Genomic DNA, 15,243 nt, shown 5'->3' with positions numbered 1-15,243 from the left:
TATCTAATACATTGTCGTTTTGTTTACATGGAGCGTCTGCAGGCATGGAACCCCTCAGCTCCCTGTGGCCACGGTTCGCTGTTCCCAGCCACAGGGAGCTGAGGGGCTCCGTGCCTGCAGACGCTCCGGGTAAACAAAACGTCCCGACCCCCCAGCAGCTTATCCTGACAGGCCGGGAGCCAACGTTTTCCAACCCCTGAAATATAGGGTCGGCTTAAGAAAGGGTCATATAGTTTTTGCTATTCTTACTTATCCATCTTGGGGGGTTGGCTTATAAACGAATGGGCTAATGAACAAGTATATACGGTAATTGATTAGACTTTGGAGTATGTTGTCTGAGAATAGTCCGGTTTTATGTGATGACTTTCCTTTTTTAACAATGAAAACACTTCTTTAATAAGAAAAAATATTAAGGTATCATAATTATATATTGCAAACATTCAGTGATTGTTATCTTTTTGATAATTTACTTTCCTGCATGATTATAGCATATTACTTTGTGAAATGAATAGCAGAAAAATGTTTGTCAATGATGCCATTTTGCACTTGTTTACAAATTGCATCTTTCAAGATGCAAGATCGTACAAATTGCATCTAAAATACTGTACTAATAAACATTAGCTTCAGAACAAAATTGAGGTAAGTACTATCCTTATTTTACAAAAAAATGTAAGCACAGAGGGTGTGTGATCTTGAGAGATTAGTAGTCTGCTTTTGCAGAGCTGCTGGGTACCCACAACTGCTGTTGATATCAGTGGGAGAAGAGAATACTTGCCATCTGTGGAAAATCAGGCCCCTTATGACTCCCCTAAAGTCACAGAGTGTGTTTATGGCAAAGTTTGGAGCAGAAGAGAAGTCTCCGGACTCCTTGTCCTGTGCCTTAACCATAATATTGTGATTTCAGAAGTTATCTTTGATTTGTTTAACCAAATTTATTTCTAGAAATATTTTCGGAACTATCTTTTTAGAATGAGATCTGTCAAATTTTAAACTATACTTGCGGGGGAGGTAGGAGAAATTCCTTGCCTTCTGCTGTACGCTACTCTTCTAGTATAGTCTTGCTGTCATGTCTTAGCCCAAAAGATGTAAACTTGGGGGGAGTAGGTGCGGGGGCACTGTTATGTACTGGCTATAGGGTTTATAGGTTTTTGTTTGTTTGCAAGTAATGTAAGAAACTTTCAACATGTTTAACTGAGATTTGAAATAGAAAGTGGAAAAGGGAAATATTGTGGAGGGTGATACATAGCAGAAGGGGGAATTCGGTTTATTTGTGCTGTCTGATTTTTAGTAGAACTATGTTATGGGGTTGGTGTTTTTTGTATTTGTTGGAGGCACATAGAGTGTTCATACACGTGTCTCTTGTTTTATCAATCTAAATAAATGAATCACTGACAGTAGATTTGGAGTATTTTTCAAAACAGTGAGTCCTTTTTTCACCGCCTTCCAATTGTGTGTAATAGCTGTCATCCGTGGGGTGTGGAGGCAGACATTGTTTTCGGGAGAAGCATTTACTGCTTGTCAGAGGAAGAGGGTAGAATGAGAGGGCTGCAAAGCAGTGAAATACTACTGGTAGAGAGCAGTCCATACAAACTAAATTGAACACATTAAAAAGCAAACATTGGAGCTTCTGAATTCCTGTCTCCTACCCAAGCCACATGTGTTGGTCGGATTGACTTTTAATTCACAGAGGGCAAAATGTTCTGCTCTGAACCAAGGCTTTCGCCAGTGCACAGAGTGGTAACCCCTGTGAGCTCCCTTGGCTGCAGGAGGGTTTGGTTGGTAGGTCCACCTAGGGTGTGTCTACATTGCAGCTGGGAGCGAGCTGCCCAGCCCAGGTAGACAGACTCACTCTAGTAGTGTGGCTATTGTGGCCCAGGCTGGAGCTCCAGCCTGTCTACCTGGGCTGGAAGGATCACTCCCCGCTGCAATGTAGATATACCCCTAACGTTTGATTCAGTGGCTCCATCCCCCCGATTATGGTGCATAGGCAGCATTTGCAGAATGGCGGGGGTTGCAAACCCTCTATATAGGCTCCCGTATCCTTCCTTCCCATTAGAACAAAAACTTACTGTTTAACTATGGACAAAGCCATCTGTGTCTGAAGAGAGGGTAAGATTTGCCCTGTGAGTTGTACCCAGCTCATTAACATTAAAGAGGTAACCTTGCTGAGGAAAACTTGCATGAGAATGAGCCTTGCTTTTGTTGTATTCCAACTTTGCTTAATGCAGCTCCCGACATCATATCCTTTTGCCAGCAGGTGGAAAGAGTAAACAAAGAGAAATTCATTGTAACCTCCCCCTGTAAATGAAGTTGTGAGGACTGAGCGTGCACACTCTTGACAGATCCCCACTGTTGGGAGCATGCATCTTAACTCCTCTTTGTCTAGAAAACAACGACAGTGGGGCTTGCACATGTGAGATGCACCCCTCCATGGATCCAAACTGGGAAAAATGTATATAAAGGATCTAGTCTCCAACTGCTCTCAGTTCTTTTTCCTGGGACTAAGCATTGGAGTCTCTGCATGGTTATTCATCCTGACTGCACTGCAGACAACCTGTTTTTCTAAATGCTTCTATTTAGTTGATAGGTTATAGTTAAACAACATTTAAAATTGATTAGTAGGTTGGTGCTTGGCTTAAGACAGCTAGGTCCGTGTCAGTCATTGCACAATTCCAGATTGGTGTTTGTCCGTGCGATGTGCAGTTCTGATCTGGATATCATCCATTTCTTGTTCTAGAATAGTCATTGTCCATTCTGTTACTTCTTGTTTTGTGGTGTCCTACAATATTTTGATGCAGATGGTGAGCATCATGAGAAAATGTCTAGATGGACCAGCACACCAAATGCCTTCAGAGCTTGAGGGGAAAAAATCTAAAGAACAGGCACCGTGATCTGAGCCTTCATCAGATCTGAAGCATAGGAAGAAGTCAGATGACTTTTTATCTGCCAACAGACCCTCCTCAATCTTTCTCTCTTCCACCCTTAAGAAATAACAACATGGATCTGGGCAGTTGTCCAGTGCAAACTGATCCTTCACTTAGTCACTTCTCCAAGGCTGCTTGCCTTTGGCTGATGACTCCAGAGGGTTTTCACTCCCATTATATTCTAATCTCAAATTAAACGGGTGAGTCTTCAAACTTTATTATAATGGAGAGCCCAGATCAAAATCAGGTGGAAATTCAGGTTTTGTATGGTTAAGCTGGCCGTTGTTACTCCTATAAATTGTCAAGATTGATTCTAAGCTCTTGACAGAAATATGTTCTGATACATTTCAGTCAGGGCTAAACATAGGAAGTACCTTGGATTCTGGGTAGGCACACAATCCTTGTGCTTCAGTGTGGTCCTCAAGTCTTCACCAAATGCATCATGGTGATTGTGGCCCATCTAAGGTGCCTAGGGATACGGGTAACCACGAATCTCTTGTTTGTCAAGGCCCAGTCTCCTCGGTGAGTTTCTTCCTAAAAACATAAGAATGGCAATATTGGATCAGACCAATGGTCTGCCTAGCCCAGTATCCTGTTTTCTGACAGTGGTCAATGCCAGATACTTCAGAGAGATTGAACAGAACAGAGACATGGGACACCCAGAGCATGGAGTTGCATCCCTGACCATCTTGGCTAATAGCCATTGATGGACCTATTCTCCATTAACTTATCTAATTCTTTTTTTAACCCAGTTATACTTTTGGCCTTCACAGCATCCCCTGGCAATGAGTTCCACAGGTTGACTCTGTGTTGTGTGAAGTAGTACTTCCTTATGTTTTGTTTTAAACCTGCTGCCTGTTAACTTCATTGGGGGACCCCTGGTTCTTGTGTTATACAAAGGGGTAAGTAACACTTTACTTATTGACTTTCTCCACACAGTTCATGATTTTATAGACCTCTGTCATATCTCCCCTCAGTCATCTCTTTTCCAAGCTGAATAGTCCTAGTCTTTTTTAATCTCTCTTCATATGGAAGCTGTTCCATATCCCTAATCATTTTTGTTCCCCTTCTCTGTACTTTTTTCTAATTCTTTTTTAAGATGAGGTGACCAGAACTGAACACAGTATTCAAGGTGTTGGCGTACAGTGGGTTTATATAGTGGCATTATGATATTCCTGTCTTATTATCTATCCCTTTCCTAATGGTGCCTAGCATTGTTAGTTTTTTTTGGCTGCTGCTGCATATTGAGCAGATGTTTTAATCTGCTATCCATAGTGACTCCAAGATCTCTTTCTTGAGTGGTAATACAAGCAAAGGCACAAAGCACCGTTTTTTAACCCCGGAACGAAGGGCATAGTCTCCCAATGAAGTTGGGGTGGGCCCCAAGTAGGGTGAGGGGGAACTAACTACACTAATGCTAATAACTAACTTTACAAGAAAAACAAAGAGAAATGATGAACTGTACAGGAACGGATGAGAACACTCTTGTAGACAAACTACGAGCACGGAGGCCAACGCAGCGGTAAGAGGGAACCAAAGAGGCGCAACCCCGCACGTCCTCATATAACCTTGCCTGGAGCACGAGGTGACGTACTACACACATGCAGGTTAATGGACACTGCTGCAGAAATCTTCCAGAGCATGGCGCACATGCGCACCCATGTTTGGAATACATATAGGGACTATCACTCAAAGAAGAACAGCTAATATAGACTCCTTCGTTTTGTATGTATAGTTGGGATTATGTTTTCCAACGTGCATTACTTTACACTTATTAACATTGAATTTCATCTGCCGTTTTGTTGCCCAGTCACTCAGTTTTGTGAGATCCCTTGTAACTCGTAGCAGTCTGCTTTGGACTTAACTATCTTGAGTAATTTTGTATCATCTGCAAACTTTGCCACCGCACTGTTTTCCCCCCTTTTTCCAGATCATTTATTAAATGTGTTGAACAGCATTGGTCCCAATGCAGATTCTTGGGGGACCCGGCTATTTAATTCTCTCCATTGTGAAAACTGAGCATTTATTCCTACTGTTTTGTTTCCTCTTTTTAACCAGTTACTGATCCATGAGAGGACCTTCCCTCTTATCCCATGACTCCTTACTTTGCTTAAGAGCCTATAGTGAGGGATCTTGTCAAACACTTTTTGAAAGTCCAAGTACATTATATCTACTGGAACACCCTTATCCACATGTTTGTTGACTCCCCTCAAGGAATTCTAATGGCACTGAAGTAATTGCCAGGATCACCTCTGGAGCCTTCTTTAAAAATTGGTGTCACATTAGCCATCTGTTGTTTGTCTGGAACAGAGGCTGATTTAAGTGATAGGTTACATACCAGTTCTGCCATTTCATATTTGAGTTCCTTCAGAACTCTTGGGTGAATACTGTCTGGTCCTGGTGACTTACTACTGCTAAATTTAATTCCAAACCCTTCTCTATCAACACCTGAATCTGGGACAGTTCTCTGGATTTGTCACCTAAAAAGAATGGCTCCGGTGTGGGAATCTCCCTCGCATCCTCTGCAGTAAAGACCAATGCAAAAGAATTCATGTAGTTCCTCCACAATGGCCTTTTCTTCCCTGAATGCTCCTTTAGCACCTCGACCGTCCAGTGGCCGCACTGATTGTTTGGCAGGCTTCCTGCTTCTGATGTTCTTACATTTGTTTTTGCTGTTTTAATTTTTGTGTCTTTTGCTAGCTGGTCTTCTAATTCTTTTTTGGCCTTTTTATCCTTTGACACTTGACTTCCCAGAATTTATGCTCTTTTCTATTTTTCTAAGTAGGATTTGACTTGCAATTTTTAAAAGATATCTTTTTGTCTCTAACTACCTTTTTTTTTTTTTTTAACTCTGTTTAGCCATGGTGGCATTTTTTTGGCCCTCCTAAGGGTTTGTTATATATAATAAAATAAATACACACACACTTTTAGTTCTTTTAGTTTGCATGCATTTCAGGCTTGTGATTGTTCCTTTTAATTTCCATTTAACTGGCCTCCTGATTTTTGTGTAGTTCCCCTTTTTGAAGTTAAATGCTACTATGTTGGGTTTCTTTTACTCTCCCCTCATCTCCCGAGGATGTTAAATTTAATTACGTTATGGTCACTATTACTGAGCAGTTCAGCTGTATTAACCTCTTGGACCAGATCCTGTAGTCCACTTAGGACTAAATCAAGAATCTCTTCTCCTTGTTGGGAGAATTCCCAATTCATTTTGCATAGAACTTATCCTTCACTTACATAGAGACTAACTTTCATAGGAGCAGCTGTCAACTCTATAGTGTTGGCTGCTTTCCTACCAGGAGAGAGACATTCAAAAATACATAGCTTCAACAAAGGCATGAAAATAACCTTTTGAGTCGTCTGGGCTTATGGCCTCCTGCACATATGTGAGTCTGTTTCTCTTACTGAGAATGTGGGCTCTGCAATTGTGGCTAAGCATCAGTTTCAGAACAGGAAAAGGCAATCTACTAGCACTGCTGAGAGTGCCATAGCAAATTCAAGAATTCCCCATCTGGTGGTGGTTAACTTCCAATATCCTCTTGTAGAGTCTCATTTTGACAGCCATCTGAATTTCCATTTGTAAGAATGGATGCCTCAAACCTGGGTTGGGGAGTCCATCTGGGCGACTTTGTCAGGGAAACCAGACTCTGTATTGGAGCCCCGAACAGTACTACTGGTGCTGAGACCTTTACTTTCTTGTACCAAGAATTTGTGAGAAAGCATAGCCATAGGTGTTACTTCAGTGGATTTGGGGAGATGGGTTCTCACAACAAATTTTTTGGTGGCTGCTCTGACCATTTTTCCTAAAATATTTAATTAACTTTAGAAAAAAGAAATAAATATGGCTGTAGACATGTCCAAATCATTGTAATTTATTTATAGAGTTTTTTTTGAAGACTCAATAAAAATAATGTACAGTTGTCTCTATTCTTTATTTTTGGTGACCATATTTCCCTATGCTGAATACGGGACACCTGGTAAAATTACACATTATTCAAGTGAGTTTAACAGCAATCAATCAGAACTATGCAGTACAGCCGTTCAAATTAACATCAAGTTGACTGAGCCCCTGTTATAAAGAAATACTGTGTAGTTGGATTCTTTTTATTTACTGTCTTATCTATAAGGCTTTAGGGTTCACACGGGCAGAGATCACATGCGCACACACATACGCTCCCGTATACCTCTCTCACACGGGGGAACGGGGGGGGAAACCAACCGACCCAACACTCCCTGTCTGGCGCTCTCTGCCATCCAGGCCTGGCTGGGCCCCCGGGACAGACCTGCCTCTCCTGGTACCGCGTCATCCCAGGGCAACATGTGGGGGGGCCACACAGGGTCACATGGCCCCCCCTCCCTAGATTTCTGTCAGGGTTCACACCAGAATGTGGCCAGCAGCAGCCTTTCGGCACTCTTCAGGAAGGAAGGGACAGAAGCTGCTTCCAGCCATGGGGCGGGGGTGAGGAGAGGGATGACCTGGAACCGTGTCTTTACAGAACTCATCTCTTCCCCCTCCCCTGTGGCTGGAAGCAGCTTGTCCCTTCCTGCCCGCACACTGTCGAAAGGCAGGTAACACCTCCACCACTTGTCCCCCAACTACAGTGCAGGCAAGAAGGGTTAAGCCCTAAGGACACATTGTGCACCAGGGACCGCAGGGGCTTCAGCGAACCTGGCCAGAGAGGTGGCTCGGCAGGGGAGGGTGCCAGGGGGACAGAGTAGGGGCTCAGCAGAAGAGGGTGTGAAGACCCTGCCTGGGGCGCTACTGTGGAGCCTGCAGAGTCGGGGTGGGAACAGGCTGGAAATTGCTTCCACCACTCCCAGCCCCCGCCACTCCAGAGCTTAGCTAAGGGGCAGAGAGGCTTCCCCATGCCACTCTGTGGGGGGCTTTGGCACATGCCGGAGGGTCTTCGGTTTTCGGGGAAGAAAGGAGCCTGCCAGCCAGGCTGTTGGTGAGCTGAGTGTTCCGACCAGGGGCTGGTTCTCTGTACAGAGCTGGGAGCGGGACGTGCCCCACTGGGGGGGGATATGGAGGAGCTGGGGGGGGACGGACAGGTAATGGTGAAGGGGCAAAGCAGGGAGAGACAGCGAGAGGGGGAGCATGTTAAAGGGCCTATGGGAGGGCAGCAGAGGCGACATGTAACCGGCCACTGCGTGGCGCCTGTCCGCGCACACCAGCCATTGCAGTTCGCAGCCAGTGCGGTCCGGAAACGGGACGGGGGCGGGCTCTTGCTGGCCGAGAGCCGGCACGTAGTGGGGGCTGCACTGATGGACAAGCAGGGGCAGTGGCTGGCCCTGTTGGCTGCAGCTTTGCCTTGCATACCCACCCCCATCGTCGGTCACTGGAGCTCGCCACTCACTGCTGGTGGGTGGGTGGCTTGCAAGAAGGGATCCGGCCGGCAGCAGGACCCGTCAGTATTGACAGTTCGCCCGTTTTTAAGAAAAAGTCAGGACACCTGCAGGAGGGCTGAAATACAGGACCGTCCCTCTAAAAACAGGGCGTCTGGTCACCCAATCTTTATTGGACTTAAACAGAACAGAAACACAAATAAGGTGCTTTGCACATTCTTGTCTTTTTTGTTGTTTCTTGTGCTTTTTTGGTTGCCTGTCTTTTTTTTCTTTTTTCTTTTTAAAGATGTGCTAGCTAGTAAGTCTGCTGCTGTGAAAAGTGATACTTGTATGTTTAATGTCATTTTTCACAGCAGACTTACAAAGCTGGGGCAAGCCTGGGGACAGATTAGGCCATGGATGGGGAGGTGGTTAGGGAGGCAGCAAGGGCAATGGGGGAAATGGATGAGGGGCTGGGGGATGCGGGGGGGACGGGGCAGTGGGGTGTAAGCCTGGGACCAGAGTCCACCGCTGTGCAGCTGGGGGCCGGGGCCAGGGCCCAAGCCCACCACTGGGGGATGGAGCCTGCTGCTGCATGGCCGAGGTCCGGGGCTGGAGGAGGCAGCGGGCGTCAGGAGCGATGCAGAATGGTGGTGGTAAGTCCACGGCCAGAGCCCGGGTCTGGAGCCCACCACTGCACTGCTGGGAATCAAGGCTAGATCCCAAACCCCCATGGCCAGGGGGCGGAACCTGCCGCCATATGGCCAAAGCCCAGGACCAGAGGTAGCAGCGGCAGCTGGGATTAGGGAGGCAGAATTTGCAAGGAGCTGGGGTTGGCAACAGGGCTTCTTACTGAGTCATTGACTGTGCTGCCCAGTTCCCAAGTCCCAGCCCATCTTCCCTGTTTCTTGGACCTCTCCTCCTACTCCTTACTCATTTCCACAATTAGTTCTGTTTTTATTAATGATACTATTAATAACAATAAAAGAGAAAAAAGAAACAGAAACTGTTAAAAATAAAGTACAATGTGTAAGACCTTCACTGTGGAGTGGAGTTTGGGACTTGGAGAAATGGGAAGGGGTCCATAGAACGAGGCTGCTGGTTTAGGCTCTGGGACCAGACAACCAGTCTTAGCAGGAAGGCTGGATACCATGGGCCTCTGCCACCCATCTCAGCTGTGTAGTATGACTCTGTAGCTCCTCCTGTTAATGCCTAGTTTGTCTGTCCATATACTCTCAACCTTTAAACTCTGATAATTATCAATAATAGAAAATGTCACCCTTTTTAAATGCCATGGGAAATGGGAAATGGGAGTCAGGGAACATCAAGAGGAGACCTTAAGGGGAGGAATGGAAGAGAAGAGCTTGTGACCATGAACATGGAGAAGGAGCAAGAGTCCACAGGGCAAGGAGACTTCAAGGGTTGGTGAGGTATGGAAGTGAATATGGGATAGTGTGTAGTAGGGGATATAATAATCTAGGAGGTAGAGATATGGGCTACAGGAGATAAGCAGGATCCCAGAAATCGGCCACCTCTGTCCAGGAAACTGGATGTTAGTCATGTCATGAGAGATTAGACTGTATAAAGTAGTGACATTTTTATGTGTAGAAAAACTATTTTAAATAAATTTGTATAGGCTTTAAAAGAAGTTTTTGTCTTCACAAGTGTGTGCGTTTGGACTTTTGAAAATAATGTGACTTTGCAGATGGAGGGAAACAGTAATTTAAAAAAAGAGAAATCAATTTTTAAAATAACTTTCTAATTTTTTGTTAATATGTGGCGCATGGTGTACAGAATACATGATAGTGTTGGGTGGTATAAAGATTTTATTAGCACTTGGTGTCGTCTACTTAACCCATTGACTTAATCACTGATGAATAAAGTGGTCATTGTGACTCATGCCAAAAAATACTCTTCATACCATACCAAGTCATGTATGTGTAATATAGTATACATTTTTATATTACAATCATTTTATAATATATATAAAATGAAATGTGTTGTAGGCAGACAGTCCTATTTTGTAGGGCCCCGGTTTGCAGCTTAGAGCTAGTTGTCAGAAAAGATTGATTGTTGGTGTTGTAATGAGCTCATTTCTATTGTTTTATTGCCTGTTATCACTTAACAGTTGTATAAGCAATCTGTGATTTGTGGATTTTATCAAACAAGATGATAAAAAATAACAGGAGTTGGTGCAGACAGATTACCTATTATGAAATCAGGGCATGAATATCTCATCTGCTGACATTTCTCAGGCAATTCAGTGTTTTGTTTTTTGTGGTCTTTGATGTCGTAAAATTAACACGCACTTGAATGCTTTTTGTAGTGAGCCTTTAACTTTGCAGGCAGATGTTGCTACAGCAACAAAATAAAGCAGGATACTATAAAAGTTAAATGCACTCTTATTGATTCATTCCCACCCAAGTGGAGGGTATTTTGGATTCTTATATTGCATTGAAATTGGTCTGATGAGGCAAACCAGTTCTAATTTAGTAACACAAATTTAGCTGCTTTTAGTCATATCTGCTATCGTATATGGGTGCTTGTACTATTTTTGGCTTTTTATTACTTTCTCACAGTATCGTTTTTGTTCCTTTTTAAAATACTGCATGCTAATGAGTGCTAATAAGCAGCATGCATGTGGTTCAAGTTTAGCGAGATGTTTACACTTGGTGAAATCCACATGTGATAGAGGTTAGGTGTTACAACTTGGCCCAGTACCTCTCTGAACTGATGCTACCCTGTTGTGAGGGGACTTAATTGCTGGGTCCCATGTGCTTCAAAACCAACTGGGTCTGGGCAGAGTCTAACAACTCTTTCTAGCTCTCTGTCTGTAAGGCACGTTCCCAGGCTTAGATCTTGTGCCTGGCCTTTCCTTGGGGGATGGGACTCTGCAGTCCAGCTACCCGAGCCCCTGAAACCAGTGCTTCAGAGCCCCCCACTTACACATGCTGCTCCTAGGCTGAGGGCTCTCTGGGCTTCTGATTTAACCCAGGCAGTACCTGGTAACAAAGCAAGGAATATAGGTTTAGCGGTGGAATTTCTTATCCAGAGTGACTATTCTTAAAAGCTCTTGAGTAACAGATCTTCGAAAACAACAAAAAGCCTGGCAATGCACCCTATCCTGGTCTGATCTGGCCTCATCTGGGACTGGGAGTCCAGGGTTTGTCTGTGTTCAGACTGGGTGGAGTCCCTCTCATTCTCTGTCTGTGTCTCTCTCTCCTGTAAATGCTCCTCAGAATAGAATAGCATTTCTGTCTCCTTACCATGTGCTGTATTGCAGCAGTTCTCAAACTGTGGGTTGGGACCCCAAAATTGGTCACGACCCTGTTTTAATGGGGTCATCAGGGGTGGTGTTAGACTTGCTGGGTCCCAGGACCAAAGCCCAAGCCCCACCGCCTGGGGCTGAAGCCAAAGCCCAAGGGCTTCAGTCCTGGGTGACGGGACTCAGGTTTGGCCCACCTCACCTGGGGCAGTGGGGCTGAGGCTTCGGCCCCCCCTCCTGGGTTGTGTAGTAGTTTTCATTGTCAGAACGGGGGTTGCGATGCAATGAAGTTTGAGAACCCCTGGCTCTATTGGAAGACTCCAGCCTCCCTCCCCTAGTCATGCTCATGCCCCTGTGTAGAAAAACCATTGTTCATTTGAGGGTGGGAGACAGCAGTTGAGACACAATCCAATCCAGTGGCTCCAGATTGCTGATAGCTTCTCAGCATAGTCCTTCAATAAGATGTCAAATACCTTTCCTGGGCTGGGCTGCTGTATAGAATGCAATTCCTTGGGCTTGTCTGAGGCAAGATTAGACCTGTGTTGAACACTCAATACAAAATAGAGTTTATAATTTTGATACAAATGTGTCACACTAGGCTGATATCTTTTATTCTGAATGAGCCTTGGTTTATAGTATTTTTTTTCTATTTAGTTACATTTGCCAAATAATTTAAATTAATTTAAGTATCCTAATGCTACTGATCCTTCCGTTACTTATGCCAGTCTAATTCCATTTACTTCAATGGAATGTGGATAAATAGGGAAATGTCATGAATTGAGGTATAGAGTTCTCAGCTTTAAGGGTAAAATGCATAACAGAGTCGGTGTAGTTACTCTAAAAGCAAGTATTATAATTCCAGGAACTTTATGTACTCTCAACCTTAACTCAGTTTTAGCATAGGTTTTGTCTGGGAATAGAAAAGAAAATGTGAACAAAATAAATACAGATTCTTCATAGTGTCACAAAAGGAATTCATAATGTTAATAAACCAATGACAAACTTCTTATGCCACCAGTTGTGATTTCTTGAAGTAGTATGTTAAAACACAAGTGTTAATTGTGGGTGCCTCTAGAATTATGGGGCTAATACTCTTGAGTATGTAAATCTTCTAGTTGTGAGAGGTTGCCTTTATATATTGAGCATTCTTGACCTTTTTGACTGATTTCAGTGTTTTCATGGCATTTCAGAGCTTCAGACAACAAAGAGGAAATGTCATCTTCTAGTAGCCAGTTGCTTGATCATCAACACATCAAAAAAAGAAGAAAAGACAGGACAAGGCTGAGATCTCCATCTGTAACTATCATGAGCACATCTGCCCGAACAAGGCCACTTCAGAGTTTCCAGAAGAGGAAACTATACAGAATGAGCAGTGCATGTTACTGGAGTCAACAGGTAGAGCTGTCTCCTCTCCTTTAGAAGACAAAAGCAAAGATTCCAGCTGGCAGTGTCTGTATGTGTCAGTCTGCTATAATGGTATATTACATGCTGCTGTTTTGATTGTTCAGTACATTCAGACAGCGTGCGGTACATGTGACAGGAGTTTAGCTGTGTCAGCAGGAGTTCACAGTTAAGGAGTTGAATTTAAAAATTGGTCAGAATCCTGCTTTATCAAATTCATGCATTTGTTTTACAGTTACCTTTAAATTCATTTTACAGTCGGGGGTGGGGTGATTTAATGATTTTTTTAAGGAGACTTTACTGCTGAGGAAACAAGCTACAACATAAATCTGCTAGCTGTTTGCTTTTAGAGCATTTGTTTAACTAAAGAAAGTTTACACAGCTGGTAGTGCATTATTGTGTGGGAAATTAAACTGCTATATCTTAATCTTGTTTCCGTTTTTGCCATTCCCAACCAGCTCTGCTCGCTTCTTCATAGCATTAGTAGTGCCTTAAAACTGTCTGTTATAAATTAAGATTTTGTCCATTACAAAGAAACTGAATTGAATTAAATGCTTAATGTGGAAAAATCTATTTTAGACTGCTACTTGTGTAAGACAAATGCTGTTTGTAGGCATGTCCACTATACCAAGAATACACTGAGATTCCAAATGTTATGAATACTGAGTGAGTTTGCCACTTGCTCCTAAAGGGCTGAATTACCTGCTGTTTTCCAAATTAGTTGTAAGGTCGTTATTAAAGCAGCATTAATCCCAAGGGATTTTGATGCTTTGCACGACCTTCCTATACCTTTTGGAAACTGTATTGTAGTGGTGCTTTTGCATCACAATAACACAGCCTGTTAGCGTTTCCATTCTAAAGTTGGATTGGCATTATAGGCGAGCAGGGCATTAGTGAACTAGGATTTTGGAAGGTACAATTTTGCTCTCCCACTAGTTTTTTGTGTGTACATATGTTTATACTAACTTGAAATTTGTTTTGATTTTTAATTGCTTCCAGTAGTATGTCATCTTTAATCCCACAAATCAAATCTAATGAGAGCCTCTGAAAATAGGAAATACAATGGATATGTGAAAATTATAGCGGCAGTACTCACAACCCCTTAGGGGAAAGCATAATAAACGCTGTGGGTGAAATCTTGACCTCATTGAAGTCAATGGCAAAGTTCCCTTTGATATCCGCGAGCCAGGATTTTACCATATGAATAGATAAGCAAGATTTTTGAATCTGAATATGATCAGATATTCACAGACAGTGTGGTTAGGCCATTGCCAATAAGAAGCAAGATTTCAAGTTTATTATACGGTATATTCTCCTTAGATTAAGAAAAAGATCTCCACCTCTCTGCAGCAAAAAGGGCCAGATTTACAAAGGCATTTAGTAGAACTGGTGAGAAATTCTCTGGCAGAATATTTTTCCATAGGAGAATGCTGTTTCATTGAAATAAAAATGTTTTGCGGAGGTGGCTTGATTTTAACAAAAGTCTGATGGAAAGTAGGCAGGTTTCTCTCTGAAACCTTTCTGGTTTCCTACCAGCTTGCTCATTCAGCTTCTTGGCAGCCTGGTTTTCCAGACTTCCTGCAGTTTGGCAGCCCACCTGGAGGATCGCTTGGAACTGAGAGTCTGCAAGCTCTGGGAGCTCTAGCTCGTAAGCTACCATGCCTCTCAGCTTCTCTGTGGTTCAGCTGGCATGCTGGCATTGAGAAAGACTTCTACGTTCCCAGCTTCTCTGCAGCTTGCCTGGTGGGCTGTTGCAGAACTGCCTCCAGGCTCCTGTCTCCCCTTCCGCCCATTGGGCACTTTGAGCTTGGGAGCCAGCATTCTAAGACTCCTCGCTCAGCTGGGACTCCCAGGATCTGCGGCTCTGGTGCAACCAGTCAGGTGGACTGCCGTGAAGTCAGGGATGTGAGGGCTTTTCCAAATAGGAACAAAACTAAATTTTGAAATATCAAAATCCTCCATGAAATCAAATGACCTTCCTCTGCATATATCTAGAGTTTAAGCCTAATGATCCCAAGATTGGTGCCTAGTGGGATTTTCGTAAGTGCCATTTGTACCTTTAGGTACCTAAATACCTTTGAAAATGTGGCCCAAAGTCACTACAGTTCTGACCAAAGAGAGGGGAAAACCCATAGAAAACAGTAATACAAGTAGGTGTGTGTGAACAGAGAAGTAGAGACCTAACGCTTCAGCTGCAGGTCACTACTGCAGGACAGAGCATGGGGCCACTAGGGGGTGGAAGACAAATGTGACTCTACCTCACCTTTTCTCTTTCTTGGATTGTGGGACTGGTTGGGGATGAAGATGGTCCTGGTTGCATGTTAGTCT

General features: G+C 43.7%; 1 protein-coding gene across 1 annotated transcript in view; it reads left to right on the top strand.

Annotated features, from left to right (window-relative positions):
* The window catches only part of KANSL1L (KAT8 regulatory NSL complex subunit 1 like), a 93,367-nt gene that overhangs the window by 37,096 nt on the left and 41,028 nt on the right, over positions 1–15,243 (top strand). Inside the window, exon 5 of the mRNA XM_065412998.1 lies at positions 12,705–12,909. Within this exon, the coding sequence (XP_065269070.1) occupies positions 12,705–12,909 (205 nt within the window). The remainder of the gene's footprint in view (positions 1–12,704; positions 12,910–15,243) is intronic.

Source organism: Emys orbicularis, chromosome 11, assembly GCF_028017835.1.
Source record: "Emys orbicularis isolate rEmyOrb1 chromosome 11, rEmyOrb1.hap1, whole genome shotgun sequence".
Taxonomy (NCBI): Eukaryota; Metazoa; Chordata; order Testudines; family Emydidae; genus Emys; species Emys orbicularis.
This window is presented reverse-complemented; position numbering and strand designations above follow the sequence as displayed.